General features: G+C 40.7%; 1 protein-coding gene across 1 annotated transcript; it reads left to right on the forward strand.

Annotated features, from left to right (window-relative positions):
- Positions 1 to 606: 606 nt before the first annotated feature.
- Positions 607 to 14,779, forward strand: LOC308645793 (olfactory receptor 7E178-like; the record flags this gene model as incomplete). The annotated part of the gene is made up of 3 exons (XM_081288200.1): positions 607 to 696; positions 1,210 to 1,301; positions 13,804 to 14,779. The coding sequence occupies 3 exons, from the start codon at positions 607 to 609 to the stop codon at positions 14,777 to 14,779; spliced, it is 1,158 nt and encodes a 385-aa protein (XP_081144326.1).
- Between the last annotated feature and the right edge of the window lie 208 nt (positions 14,780 to 14,987).

Genomic DNA, 14,987 nt, shown 5'->3' on the forward strand with positions numbered 1-14,987 from the left:
TGGTGAGATAAAAAATATTGGAGGTAGTTGATAGTGATTGTTTCACAACTCTGTCAATATTTAATGCCCCTGAGATATGCAATTGGCAATGGTAATTAATGATTGCAAGTATTTGTAACTTAAAATTTCCATAATGAAAGTGGACTTTATAAACCACTATGTTTAAAACACAATTAAAGAAATCAATAGTACAAATGGACTTCTTTTTCTATTTAAAAAATGCTTAAATGACATAAGCTGATGTTCATTTTTTACCCTTCTTCCTACCAAATCATTATAAGGACATCTTAGAGTCTGTGATAGGCTCGCCTGCCTCTTGGCCAGTCAGAAGTTGTATGCATTGAGCCTCCAAAAGTCAATGAGCAGCCTGTGCCTCAAGCATTTAGATTGATGGCTCCAGTCAGGTGGGCCCCATCCTGTGTTTCTTCTCACAATGGTTGTGTCTTAGGAAGTCCCTACCTGAGCATGCACAGATGTCAGCCCTAAAGATGAGGTGGGAGGCCCCTGGGTACCAGCCATGTGGAATCCATTCTCCTTCGTCACGACCACCTGAGCCCGTGTAAATAGGTAACTGCTGAGGGAGGAGAGGATGAAGGAAGGACCAACATGCAGTGTGGCTGCCATAGGGGAGAGCACTGCACAGTGTCAGCCATGGGGACTGAGAGTCGAGGCATGTGTGTGACATCCACGGTTGTGGTGAGCATGGCGGCCATCTCACTACAGTTTTCCTTTCCTCCCACACTGATCCTTCTTACCACACACTGTCATCCACATGGAGGGAATGTGCTTCTTCATGCTGTCCTCAGCACTGAGAGATGTCTATGAGGGTGAGGAGGAGGAGGTGGATCTGGATGTGGATAGCACATGATCCTTCTGTGACCCTTCTCGTGATCCTTCCATGAGAGATCCCTGAGTGCCAGGCACTGAACTGTGTACTATTTGTAGATTATTTAATTCATCTGCAAAATCTTCACCAAGGTATAAGTGCCATGATATTTTATTTGACAGAATAGAGAGGATCAGAGTTTTTAGCAACTGTGTTAGGAGTTTGGTCAAATAACAAGGCATGCGTGAAATGCACTGTGGGTTTGACTCAAATGGCATCTGAGCAGGAAAGTGCTGGCAGGTTGTCCCCTCCACAATCAGCCCTGTGTTTCACTTTCCTATGACTGCAGGATGGGACCCCTTTCCTCTGCACTTCCCTTTCAGATTTCTGGTAGATCCCAGGACAAAGCAGTGAGTAGCATCCGTTGCACCAGTTCAGGAAGAATGGCTGAGATGGGACAAAGATCTATGGTCAGGTGGGCCAAGTAATCCACCACAGACCTCCCATTTCCCCAACTCCAGCAGACCCATGAAGCTGCCTCATGCTCTTGCATTCTGGTAATAGTCCTCTTATCTGAATAGGAGATAAGCAGGTCTTTACTCTTTAGGAATCTTGAAAGAGCTACAGAGAGGTGCCTGTAGCTAAGACCTCTGGATTCAGCTTAAAATATTCTGATGGTTGGAAAACAGTGAAAAAGATTAGTGCATCACATCCAGGAAGTCACAGTGTGATTTTTACTGCTGTTGGCTGAACTCCTCTTTCTGCAACAAAGGCAGGTTGTTACTGTCCTTGAAACCACCCGAGCTGGTTTCTAACTGATACAGTAAGATGTGTCAAATGCATTCTACATCAGGTGTAACTAATCAGAACAATATTAAACTACAAAATAAACCATCAGGGTGATGAAGATGTGATGCAGGTATAAATTATAGACCAAAGTCAGATGGTTATAATTAATATGGAAAGGCTAAACTTGCAACTATTCAACTGAAATATTTTTGAACTCAAGTTACTGTTTTTATATTTCTATAATTTTGCATCTTTATATATCCTTATTTAAATATATGATGTATATTTAAATGCAACGACCATCTCCCTTTCATTTCTGCTTCTCCAGAGCTTGTACCATGTTAGGCACAGAGGAGATAAAAAATAAAAATGTGTTGAATACTAGCTGTGTGCACAGGTCCTGGCCTTCCTTGCTCAGTGGGGTTTCAACCCTCTGGTGCTCTCCTGTCTGTACCTTCCTCCTGCTGAGGAATGTCCCACAGAGCCAGAGACTAGACTGAGCATCTCTTCTTTGGGTCTGTGTCATGGACACCAGAACCCCATACTTCCCTTAGCAGCATCTACAACCTTCAATTACTCACAAACAATGGCAGGAATGTCCATGAACCTAGGAGAAGAAATTAGAAACAGAGGTAAGTGACAGGAGACTCTTAGAACTTTGCCTGAGACACATTGTACTTTTCACATTATTCCAATACAACAATAGAATCCTTTGACAATTATTCTGAGCAGTGCACCCACTATTTTTTAAAGAGTGAATGCTTAATTAAAAAAATTAAAGACCAAATAAATGTCATTAAAATGTATACTTCAGATGGTTCAAGTAGTAATGTCTTGTGATTTATACTTTAACCTAATAAGAATGGATCTTAAAAGCTGGTGTAGCTATTAAAAACTGAGAAGCGAAAGAAGTAATTGAGTACACAAGGTTCTTCCCAATTATGGCTAGGGTCCAAATCTTAAGTGATCTTCATTTACTTTTCTTCATTTTCCTGCATTAATGTTGGGAAGTCCTTAGAGATGGCATAACATGGACCAATTAGTCTAATTGTGAGCTCTATGCATTGAGCTTCCAAGGTCCTATATTAGTCCACAGTCAGCCTGTGCCTGCAGCCCTTCAGTGGATGGTTCCTGACCAGTGAGTTGCATGGCTGTGTCCCCTACTGTGGTTCTACATTGGGAAGCACCTAGCTGACAGCACATTCCTGGGAATGCTGGGCACAGAGTCTGAGCCTTTGTTGGGCACCAGGTATGGGTGGGTCTTGGCATGTGCACTTTTTTAAAAAATATTTTTAGTTGTAGATGGACACAATATCTTTATGTATTTATTTTTATGTGGTGCTGAGAATCAAACCCAGTGCCTCACACATGCGAGGCAGGCACTATACCACTGAGCTACAACCCCAGCCCAGCATGTGAACTTCTTTGTCATGAGCCAGCAGAGAAGTAGCACAGCCCAGTAAGTGCAGAGGGAGCCTTGGGATAAGGAAGGAACTATTGTTTCTGTATCACAAGGACAAACATCACTTTGAGAATCCAGATAGGCAAATTCCAGTGTGTCAATTTTCATGTCTGTTGCTTGTGAAGCTTATGATTGTATTTTAGGTAGGATATGATTTGCATCCCCCTCCCACTGGTTCTATTTCCCATAGAAATCTCACCCACAACAGCAGAATCTGGGTTCTTCAAAAGGGTTCCCAGAGGTCTACAAAAGAACTATGGTGGTGGCGATAGGATGATCAGAAGAATGAGAGAAGCTAGAGCATCTTGATCGGAGGTGCAGGGCTTCCCAGGCTCAGATGCTGAGCAACATGGTCTAAGCAATCTATTTCATTTCATGTATATCACCCTGCTCCAGTTATGCATGCCCAATTTATTATTGCTTTACAGTAATCAATGAAGAACATTATATTTATGCAACTTCCTCTTGTTTGTCAAGTAGGAAAGAGTGAAGCCTTGTGTGCACTGGGCTGTCTAGCCATGGACACAGGGCATCACAGGAGAATCCAGGCAGGCTGTCCCATCAACAAGCCAAAGAGCCCTTCCTCTTCCCTGTCACTGGAGAAAGAGAGCCTTGTCCTCGGTGCTCTTCCTTCTGGGATTTCTGGGGATCACAGGGGAGAACAGTGGAGGCGCCTGCTGCATGCACTATGGAGGCACAGCCACAGGTCACAGGAGAGGTCACAGTAGGGGAGGCTGATGATCATTCAGCACAGATTGTGCTTGGGCCCCTCCAGAACCTCCGTGAGCTCACCACATGCCCCTCCATACTGGAAAAGGGTCCTCTTAAAGGAAAACCTAATATTGAGTCTTGATATTATTCTCACAAACCTGGAAAGTCTTTAAATGTATACCCAAGATGTAACTGTAGTTAAGACCTCACGACATAGGTAGAAACCTTTGTTGGGTGGGAAAGAAAAAAAAAAACATCTTGTTGATGGGTCTCAGATTCTGTCAGTCCTCTGTGAAGTAGGTCAGGTCACTAGTGTCTGGATTCAGAATTGTCATCTGAATTGATTTCCCATTGATGCAACCGTGTTAAGGAATAAATAGGTACTAGGTGCTCTTTGGGTCAGAAGGGTCTACATTATTTCCTGTACTGTTCTTTTTGCTGTTATCCAATTCAATCACAGTGAGAACTGAAAAGTAATGACCCCATGATTGGCTTAAGTGAGAGAATTGGAATCCATGTTTCAGAAATGACCAGGCTGTCCATGAAGTGGAAAGGAGGTGGTTGGAAATGAGACCTGAGATTTGGGGCTGTCCTTGTGAGATAGTCCTAAACTATGAAACTTTTGGGTTGAGATAACAAAACCATGAAGCGGTTTTCGTAAGCCAGATGGTATACAGAGTTAAGAAAAAGAAAATCAGCGAGGAGCCTTTTGATACAGCAAATATGTCAATGATATTATATGGCTTGATACAAATAAAACTGCATAAGATTAAAGTATTCAAAGTGTTTCTTATCACTTAATTTTTCAATATCATCTAATTGAGCCACAGTCGTAGTCAGTGTTACTATTGATTATATGCATTTAACTCAACCATATTTATTGATATTTGAACTTTTCCAAAGACAAGGCTACTTATTTTATATTATTTAATCTTTGAACAGTAAACTTAAATCCACAGAAGAGGGACATGAGGAAACCAAAGAATGATGGAACTCTTTGATGGTCTTATAGCCATTCTTTCTGACTGTAACTCATCACCCTCAGTTTATTTATCATAGATTGGAGTTCAGATGGTGTCTTAGAAGGAATAAGTCAACAATATTATCTCAGTACTTAGAATTTTTTAAGAAGGGTAAATTGGAATAGGAAAGCAATTATTTATTCTCTGTTTTCCCTCATACAGTAGACTATATTTTACTGTGATCATGAACATCTTCTTTCTAGACCTGAGTTTCTATCATTACTCAGTTCAATGTCTACAAATAGGTAGAAAAGAGGGGTGAAAAAAATTTGTCACAACTTCTTAGAAGAAAACAAGGTAAATCGAACTGGTTTTTCAGTAACTTTTATGAAGATTATTTACTCTTCATAGGAAAATTATTACTTCCCCACTTTTTTTCTTAAACAGTAGACTATATTTTATTGTTATCATGAACTTCTTGCCTTTGCTCCTGGGTTTTTAACTTTGTTCAGTTCAATGTCTCCAAACAGGGTGTGGAAAGAGGAGTGAATGACGGAGAGAGCTACAGTGAAAGTGTGCAAGACTGTGTGTTTTACTACTGAGAACTACGCTGAGGGCGTGTGGATCTCTAGTGTGAGCAGCTTCCTAGTGAATACCTTAATTCAAATGGACAGAGTGAGGGGGGACTGATGATGTTTTGTTGTTGTTGTTGTTTACACTCTTTGCCTTTCCTAAAGGTGTCCAGAAACACAAAATGTAACAGGCATATCGGAATTCCATCTCCTGGGCCTCTCAGAGGACCCAGACCTGCAGCCCCTCCTCTTTGGGCTGTTCCTGTTCATGTACCTAGCTAGTCACAGTGCTTGGGAACCTGCTCATCATCCTGGCTCTCAGCTCTGACACACATCTCCACACCCCATGCACTTCTTCCTCTCTACCCTGTCCTTGGCTGACACCTGTCTCATCTAACCGGGGTCCCAAGGTGATTGTGGACATCCTAGCTCATAAGAGAGCCACCCCCTATGTGGGTTGCTTGACACAGATGTCTCTTTTTACCATTTTGGGTGTATGGATTATGTGCTTCTGACTCTGATGGTTTATGTTCTGTTTGTGGCCATCTGTCACCCCTGAACCCTCATCTCTGTGGCTTGTTAGTTTTGGTATCATTTTGTTTGGCTTTTTGGAATCCCAGTGGCACAATATGGCTTTATTGCACTTTGCCTACTCCAAGAGTGTAGAAATTGCTAATTTCTTCTGTGACCCTCTCAGCTTTTTATTCTTGCTTGTTCTTACATCTTATCTAATAATATTGCCAAATATTTTGTTGCTGCTGTATAAGGCCTTTTCCCCACCACAGACATCCTTTGCTCCTATTATAAAATAAGATGAGCTCCTCTATTCTGAGGAGCTCATAATCAGGTGAGAAGCACAAAGAATTCTCCATTTATGGGTCTCACTGGGAAATTGTTTGCTTATATTTAGGAAGAGGCAGTGGAGTGTACCTTGGATCAGCTGTCTCAGCTGTCTCAGTGGCTGCAGTGATGTACACTGTGGTCACCCCCTGCTGAATCCCATCATCTACAACCTGAGGAACAGGCACATTAAAGGTGCCCTGAGGAGGCTACACAGCAGGACCATATAATCTCAGCACCTTCAGAGTCCAGTTTCAATGTATGATTCAAAATGCAGCAAAGCCAAACATCCAGTTCTGTTAATATGACTTTCAGTATTAATGATCTATTTAATTCCTCACATATTTTTAGTGCAATACCTGTAGCCAGTGTTGGGAAGGAATGTTTGGCAATCTTTATATTGTTAATAAACTGTCACTTTAAAATAATGAAAGATTTTAGAGTTAAAGATGTGGTACATTTCTTAAAAATAGTTATGTGATACATGCTGCTGATCAATATATTTGGGAATGGAAAAATGATAAATTTTGTAAGTTAAATTTACCACAATAATAGTAATATAAAGCTAAAGGTTTTTTATAAAATAAATTAAAAATTTATAGTAGAGAAGAGCCCCTTCATTAGTAGAGATGAACTGATTAAACACTTGGTGATGTTCATTTTCTACTCTTGTTCTTCATCCTTAATATTAGGAAGCTCTTAGAGTTGCTGACATGTTCAACTACTTGGTAAATAGGAGCCCTATGCACTGAGATGCTAAGATCGTACCTTAGTCAGAAACCAGCCTGTGCCTCCAGCCCTTCAGCTTGAGGACCCCAGTCCTGTGTATCTCCCTGCTGTGGATGTCTGTATCAGGAAGCTCCTAGCTGAGTCTGAGTGGATATCCTGAGGTTCATGTGGGGGCCACTGGGCCCCAGGGATTTGGGGGCTTTGGAACTGCTCTCCTTAGTCCTAAATCAGCAGAGCCCCAGTGTGAATCAGTAGCTGCTGTGGGAGGAGAAGGGTGGAGGAAGGACATTGCCTAGCATTATTTCTTCACCATCACAAGGAGCATGCACTTTGTCTACCCAGATGGGAGAACAAGGTGCAGATTGTCAGTGATGGTACTGTGAGTTCATATGCCTGGCTGTGGTGAGCACAACAGAAGGCTCATGGAAAGTCCTGTTTTACTTCCACACTGACTCTTCTAGCTGTACACAGTCATCCACAAGGGAATAAAATGTGTGCTTAAAACTATGTCCTCAGCATTCCAAAAACACGTATGAAAGTGATGAGGATGAGGATCAGGATAAGATTAGCATCTAAACATTATGATTGTTTTTTGAGAGATCCCTGAGTGCCACATTATGAGTTCTGCCTTATTTGTAGATAGTTTGAATTCCTGTGCAAAATATTCCCCAGGTAAAAGTGCCAGTTATTTCATTTTAGAGAATATAAAGGACCACAGGTGTTTATGTAACTTTTAATGTTGACTAACTGAAAACACATTTGAAATGCACTGTGGATTTGAGGCACGTGGCACCTGGACAGGCCAGTGCTGGCAGGTTGTCCCTTCCACAAGCACTCCTGTGTTGCACTTTCCTGTCATACCAAGATGGGACCCTTTTCCTGGGCACTTCCCTTGGGATTTCTGGTAGATTCCAGGACACAGAAGTTGGTGGCATCAGGTGCACCAATTCAGGAAGAACATCTCAGATGAGACAAAGATCTTGGGTCAAGTGGGCTCAAACCTTCCAGCAGAGACCTCTGGGTTTCTCTACTCCAGGACACCCTTGCAGCTGCCGTGTCTTCCTGCATTCTGGTAACTAGCCGTTTCCATCTGATGAGGAGCAAAGCAGGCCTGGGTTTCATTACTACTCAGGGGCTTGGAAATAGTTTATAAATGGCTATAATATGCTTCAGTTTAAAAATGTTCTGATGGATGGGAAACAGTGAAAAAGACCAGTGCATCAGACCCAGAGATTCACAATTAAATTTTGGCTGCTGTTAGCTGGACTCATTCCTTATTGAACAAAGGGCAGTTAGAGAAAGGCAGTTAGTCAGCTTCTCTGGTTTTCAGTAATGTCATTCAAGATGATTTCCAGTTGATATAATGACATTGAATCCAGATTAAACAGAAAACCTGTGCTCCCGATGTGACTGAGATGTGATAAAGGTGTAAAATACAGTCACAAATGGTAGAGAGTTATTATTACTATGGAAAGGCTCATCTTCATACTCTTCAACTGAAATATCTTGTGAATGACCTTACTGTGTTCATATTTCTGTAACATTACCTTTCCATACTCCCGCGATGTAAGTATATCCTATATATTTGGGTGGAATAACCATCCCTCTTTCATTTTTGATTCCATAGAACCTATACCATCTTTGACACAGTAGATGAAAAAAAATGTGTTAAACACTGAGTAGACCCTTGCTCTGTGCCCAGGTCCTGGCCTTGCTCAGCGGGCTTTCAACTCACTGGAACTCTCCTGTCTGTACCTTCCTCCTACTCAGGTACATCCCACAGAGCCAGAGACAAGATGGAGCAGCTCTGGTTTGTGTCTATGTCATGGACACAGGAGCCCCATACTTTCCCTTAACAGCATCTACAACCTTCAATTACTCAAGAACAATGGCAGAGATGTCCGTGAGCCTAGGAAAAGCAAAGTCGGAGAGAAGGGAAGTGACAGGAGACACTCAGAGCGTCTTAGAGTTTCACATCATTCCAATATTGCAAAGTAATCCTTTGAAAATCGTATTGATCAGTAGGCCCACTATTATCTTGATGACTAAATGCTTTATTTTAGAAAGTGATTAAGTTAATGTCACAGAAGTATATACTTATTAAAGTTCCCACAGCAAATTTTTGCTCCTTATACTTTAATAATAATACATCTTACAAGCAGATGTATTTTTAAGTCTGAGAAGGGAAAGAAGTACATTGAATAAATACACAGGAGAGCTCCTCATTAGTGTTGGGGACCAAAACTATTTTCTTTGCCTTACCCATTGATGATAATGGAAATTCCTTGGAGATGGGCATTTCATGGACCAATTAGTCTAATCTAATTATGAGTTCTGTGTATTGATCTTCCAAGGTCATATATAGTCCTCACTTAGAATGTGCTTGTAGTCCTTCAGTTTATGGTTCTTGTCCAATGAGCTGCATGGCCGTGCCTCCTCCTGAGGTGTCTGCATGAGGAAACTCCTGAGCACATGATCTGTTCCTGTGGACACAGTTGCTCCTTCCCTGGGCTCCACACATGGTAGGGTCTCAGGGTCAGCACTTCTTGGTCATGACCCTGCAGGGAAGCAGCATGACCCAGTAAGTACAGAGTGGGCCATGGAAGTGGGAAGGACTGTTGGGGTAGTGTTACCTCAGCATGGTACACTCACTTCAGAGTAGCCACATGGGAGGACACCAGCGTGCAGCTTCAAACTTGGGGTTGTGGGGTTCAAGCTTTTGTCTCAGGTGGGAAGATCAGAAATTCAAAATGTGCTCTCCACCCACACTGGTTCTAATTCACACAGAAATCTCACCCACAACAGCACAAAATGAATTCTTCAGAAGTGTTTCCTAAGCTCTGAAAAAGGACTAGGGAGGTGATAAGGATGATGAGGAGGGTGACAGAAGCCAAAGGACCACAAACTGAGGTGCAGGGCTTCCCAGGCTCAGGTGCTGAGGAACTTTTTCTATATCATTTCATATGCACCATCTCACTTTAGTGTTATATATATATATATATATATATATATATATATATATATATATATATATATATATATACACTTCATTATTATTACATAGAAAAGGAAGAATTGTGTTTTAGGTATGTAAATTTTACTCCTTTGCTAGATAGGAAAAGATGCAGCCTTATTTGCACTGGGCTGTCTGGCCATGGACACAGGCCATCGCAGGAGAACCCTGGCAGGCTGTTCCATCAGCAAGCCCAGCAGCCATTTCTCTTCCCTGTCAGTGCAGAAAGGGAGCCTTGCTCTCGGTGCTTTTCCTGTGGGATTCCTGGGGATCACAGGGCAGAGCAGTGTGTGTGTGTGTGTCTGCTGCATGCACAATGGAAGAACAGCCACAGGTCACAGGAGAGATCAGTAAGAGAGGCTCATGGCCATTCAGCATAGATCATACTCCTGGCCTCCCTCCATAGCCTTCTTGAACTCACCACATTCTCTTCCACAGATGAAAACAGCCCTCCCAATCTCAGAGAAAACCTAATATTAGGTCTTGATTTCATTCCCACTCAAAAAACTGAAAAGAATTATAAAATGTACCTGAAATTTACCAGTGGTTAAGATCTGTGGACTTAGGCTGAAAACTGTTAAGTGGGAAAGTAAAAAAAAAAGAATATATATATTCTTTTTTTTTTACTTTTTTATATATATATTTGATTGATCCATTTTAGAGTCTCTCAGTCCCAATCTCTGTCTGTAAGGCAGTCCCTAGTTTCACGGGGGTCTAGAGTCAGCCTTGCTGTCTGAGCTGATTTCCCGCTGATGCAACTGCAATGAGTAAGGATAAATAGATACTTGGTGCTCTTCTGTGTATAATATGAGATATGTGAGTAAACTCTGGGCAAAAATTTCTAGACATTATTGTTACTGTTAGCAGACTAGGTTGATCCTCATGCCACTCAACAGATGCATTCAGTGGTCTGAAGTGACCGTTTTTCTGTTTCTGGATGAGACACTTTATTTTTGCCCTTACAGATACATGTGCTGTTCATTTTAGAACAGTTTTCTTTTTCCTATTTCTTACACTCCAGGTCCATGCTCTGCTTGGCACAGGAGGCATCTAGAGCAGGTCTGTTGGACATTAAACCTACCCATCCTTTCTGTCCTAAATTGGCCAAATGAATATGGATGGTCAGATTTGTTTATGCCACTATGAACATTTATTCCTTTTAGCAGTGCCCATGGAAGTTAAAATAGTGTCTTTCTCTGTCCATGTTTTGGACACAGGGACTATTTAGTTTTATTTAATATCATACACAATAGAAAAAGTTTCAGAAATCATGATGGAAATCTTCATGGATTTGAAGAGTGGCAATGAGGCAGAAGCTGAAGGCACTAAACACTGGAGCCTTCCATGAGGCACAGGTCAGAGATTCACCTCATTCCAGCCTCAGTGCTCTTGACTGTGGCTTTTCTCCATAATGCTGATAGTTACCTAATCATGGAATTTGTTTATTGAAATCATAGTGACCAAATATTTATTGAGTTTCAAATTTCCCTTTGATGCTGCACATGTTGTGGAGATGGTGTTATTTTCTGTGTTTCCCTTAAGCAGTGAGCAGGGAGAGGAGGAGAGATTTGCACACTGTGCACACACTGGCAGGTGGGATGTGGGTCTGAAATGCTGCCTTCCTGACTCCAGCCCAGGGCATCAGACCTTCTGCTGCAGTCAGAGGGAAAACAATATTCCCTGCACAAGTTGAAATTTCTTCAGGAGTCTTCAAGAACAGCATATAACTACTTGGGCTGATGCTTCATTTTGCTGATACATATCAGGATTGAGAAGATGTAGGTGATATTGTCTGCTCTTATAGAGACACAAAAATAAGTCATTAATAGCAAATTTCAACATGCATTCTTTTCCCATTGTAAATCAGAATCCTATCCCCAACCAAGACATTATGGAACATTCTCTTCTTTTTTAATATGGAACACTTCATGAATTTGCATGTCATCCTTGAGCAGGGGCCATGCTAATCTTCTCTGTTATATTCCAATTTAATATATGTGTTGCCAAAGCAAGCATATTATTATTTGAGTGATGAATCAATTGGCAGGAGGATTTTGAAATCATTGCCATATTAATAAACTCTCCAACTAAATGACAGTGTCCTTTCTTCAGGTAGCACTTTGCATCAGATAAAACCTGAATAAGAGAAATGTATTTCACAGAGGAATTATCACCTCAGATTAATGTAACCTGGTGTATTTTCATGGGCAATAGGCATTTTTTTGCAGAATACTTAGATGAGTATTTTTAGGTACTTTTAAAGCAATTTTGTAAAGGAAATTTTATGGTATATAACCCTGAAATGAAAATACCAACAGAAAATTACACCTCCCCATTTCATGACAGTAGATGTGTATGGGAGATAGGTTTGCAGGAGAATGGAATCAGGCAGAGATACCAAGACTCAAATTTCTTATATAATGATTCAGATCTCTTGCCAATGTTAGTCCTGGCACAAGTATTAGCAGATTAACTTATTTTAATATAGGTAATGGGTATTATGGACAAGAAGAGTAGATAATACTCATGGAGCATGTTCTATGTCAGGATGTCATTAGACAATGGATATCATATCTGGTATAAGAAAGGACCCTGGAGAACTTCACATGTGGACATGCATATACAATTGGTGTTGGTCTGACATCACTGTGTATAGATATTCTAAGATATTCACAGGGACACTTAATAGTGGGAGAGAATTACAAGTTATGCAGCTTGAGAGATCTGTTAAAGTAATTTCCTGATGAGAGCCATACAAGGTTGGAAATTATTACCCCATTTTACAGATGAGGAAGTTTTGAAGAAGTTGATTTATTATTTATTATTATATTCTGTTTTGTGCTGTATCCAGTTCAATCACAGTGAAAAATGAAAATGAACCCAAGTGTCCTTCATGTAGCCTAAATAAGAGAATTGAAATCAAGGTGTCAGGAATGACTGACCAGAAAATCCATGAAGAAATAAGAAGATTGGAAATAAAACTTGAGTTTAAGGACTTTATTTTTTCTTAGATTATAAACAATAAACTTGATGGATTGAGATCATAAAACCATGAAGCAGTTTTGGCAGGCTAGAGGAAGTACAGGATCAAGAAAAAGAAAAAAAGTTAAGTGCCATTTTATATAACAGATGCTTTGCTGATATTGTATTGGTTGACACAATAAACCTGCATAAAATAAAACTACTCAAATGAGATTTTAGACACAAGGATTTAAAAATTTTTGACAGGTACACTGCACACCAGTGCCACATATGTGGTTAGTGTTATTATTGATTACATGCACTGACTCAATCATGTTTATCAAATCTGAAGTTTATCAATGGCAAGGTTTCTTATTTCATGTTATATCATTTTTAAAGAGACATATGCACAATGGAGGCAAATGAGAAGATCAACGAATGATGATACCCCTTGCAGAAAATGGATCATACTGCTTTCTGGTTATGATGCATCCCCCTTGGTTTAATTGTCAGGAAAAACACTCATTACATAGTCACAAAATTCTTGTCAAAGGAATTTGTTCCAAGGCCTTAAAACCGAATGAGGTATATCAACTGCTTCCTAGTTTATCTTACACTAAAGTCATTATTATTACCTGTTTTTTTCTTAAACATTATGCTACACTTCATTGTGATCATGAACTTCTTCTCTCCTCTGCTCCTGGATTCTAACTTTGCTTATGGAAATGCTGCAAATGTGAGTATGTAAAAAGGGGTGAATAATGGAGAAAGAATGAAAGAGTATGTAAAGACTGGGTGTCTGACTACTGACAACTGTTGTTGAAGGAGTATGGACCTATTTGTGAGCAGCTTCCTTGTACACACTTAAATTCAAATGCTTACAGAATAAGGGGTGCCTGTATACGTATTTTTTAACACCTACTTTCTTTTTTCAAAAGGTGTTCAAGGAGTATACTAGCACAAAATGTAACCCATGTCTCTGAATTCCAACTCCTGAGCCTCTCAGAGGACCCAGACCTGCAGCAGATCCTCTTTGGACTGTTCCTGTCCATGTACCTGGTCACAATGCTTGGGAACCTGCTCATCATCCTGGCCATCATCTCTGACCCCCTCCTCCACACCCCCATGTACTTCTTCCTCTCCAACCTGTCCTTGGCTGACATCGGCTTCATCTCCACCACCGTCCCAAACATGATTGTAAACATTCAAAGTCACAATGAATTTATCTCCTATGAAGGATGCTTGACACAGATGTCTCTTTTTCTCATTTTTATTTGTATGGATTATATGCTTCTGACTGTGATGGCCTATGACAGGTTTGTGGCCATCTGTCACCCCCTGCATTATATAGTCATTATGAACCCTCGACTCTGTGGCTTCTCAATTTTGGTGTCATTTTTGTTGAGTCTCTTGGACTCTCAGCTGCACAATTTGCTGATCTTACAAATTACCAACTTCAAGAATGTTGAAATTTCCAGTTTCTTCTGTGACCCTTCTGTACTTCTGAATCTTTCCTGCACTGACACCTACTCTAATAACATTGGCAAGTATTTTCTTGCTGCTGTATATGGCCTTATTCCCATCTCAGGAATCCTTTTCTCTTACTATAAAATTATGTCCTCTCTTCTGAGAATCCCCTCTTTAGGTGGGAAGTACAAAGCCTTCTCCACCTGTGGCTCTCACCTAGCAGGTGTTTGTTTATTTTTAGGAACAGGTTCTGCAGTGTACCTTGGTTCAGCTGCATCACATTCTCCCAGAAAGGATGTGGTGGCTTCAGTGATGTACACTGTGGTCACCCCCATGTTGAACCCCTTCATCTACAGCCTGAGGAACAGGGATATTAAAAGGGCCTTGAGGAGGCTGATCTTTGTCTCTGTGGGGTCTGGTTACAATGTGTGTGGGAAAATGCAGTGAAGCTAAATACCTGGTCCTGTCAATATGCCCCTTTTGTGTTAATTTCCCATCAAGTTCCATAGTAGAATGGTGCAGACTATATTGGGTGGCAAATTTGGGAAGTGTTTCTATTGGGAATAAGAATTAATATTGGTAATATGAAGAATGTTGGATCTGGATGATGGTAATTGTATCACAACAAAGTCTATATTTAATGCCATTAAACTAT

The sequence above is a fragment of the Spermophilus citellus genome, assembly GCF_964194105.1.
Source record: "Spermophilus citellus genome assembly, chromosome: 3".
Classification (NCBI taxonomy): domain Eukaryota; kingdom Metazoa; phylum Chordata; class Mammalia; order Rodentia; family Sciuridae; genus Spermophilus; species Spermophilus citellus.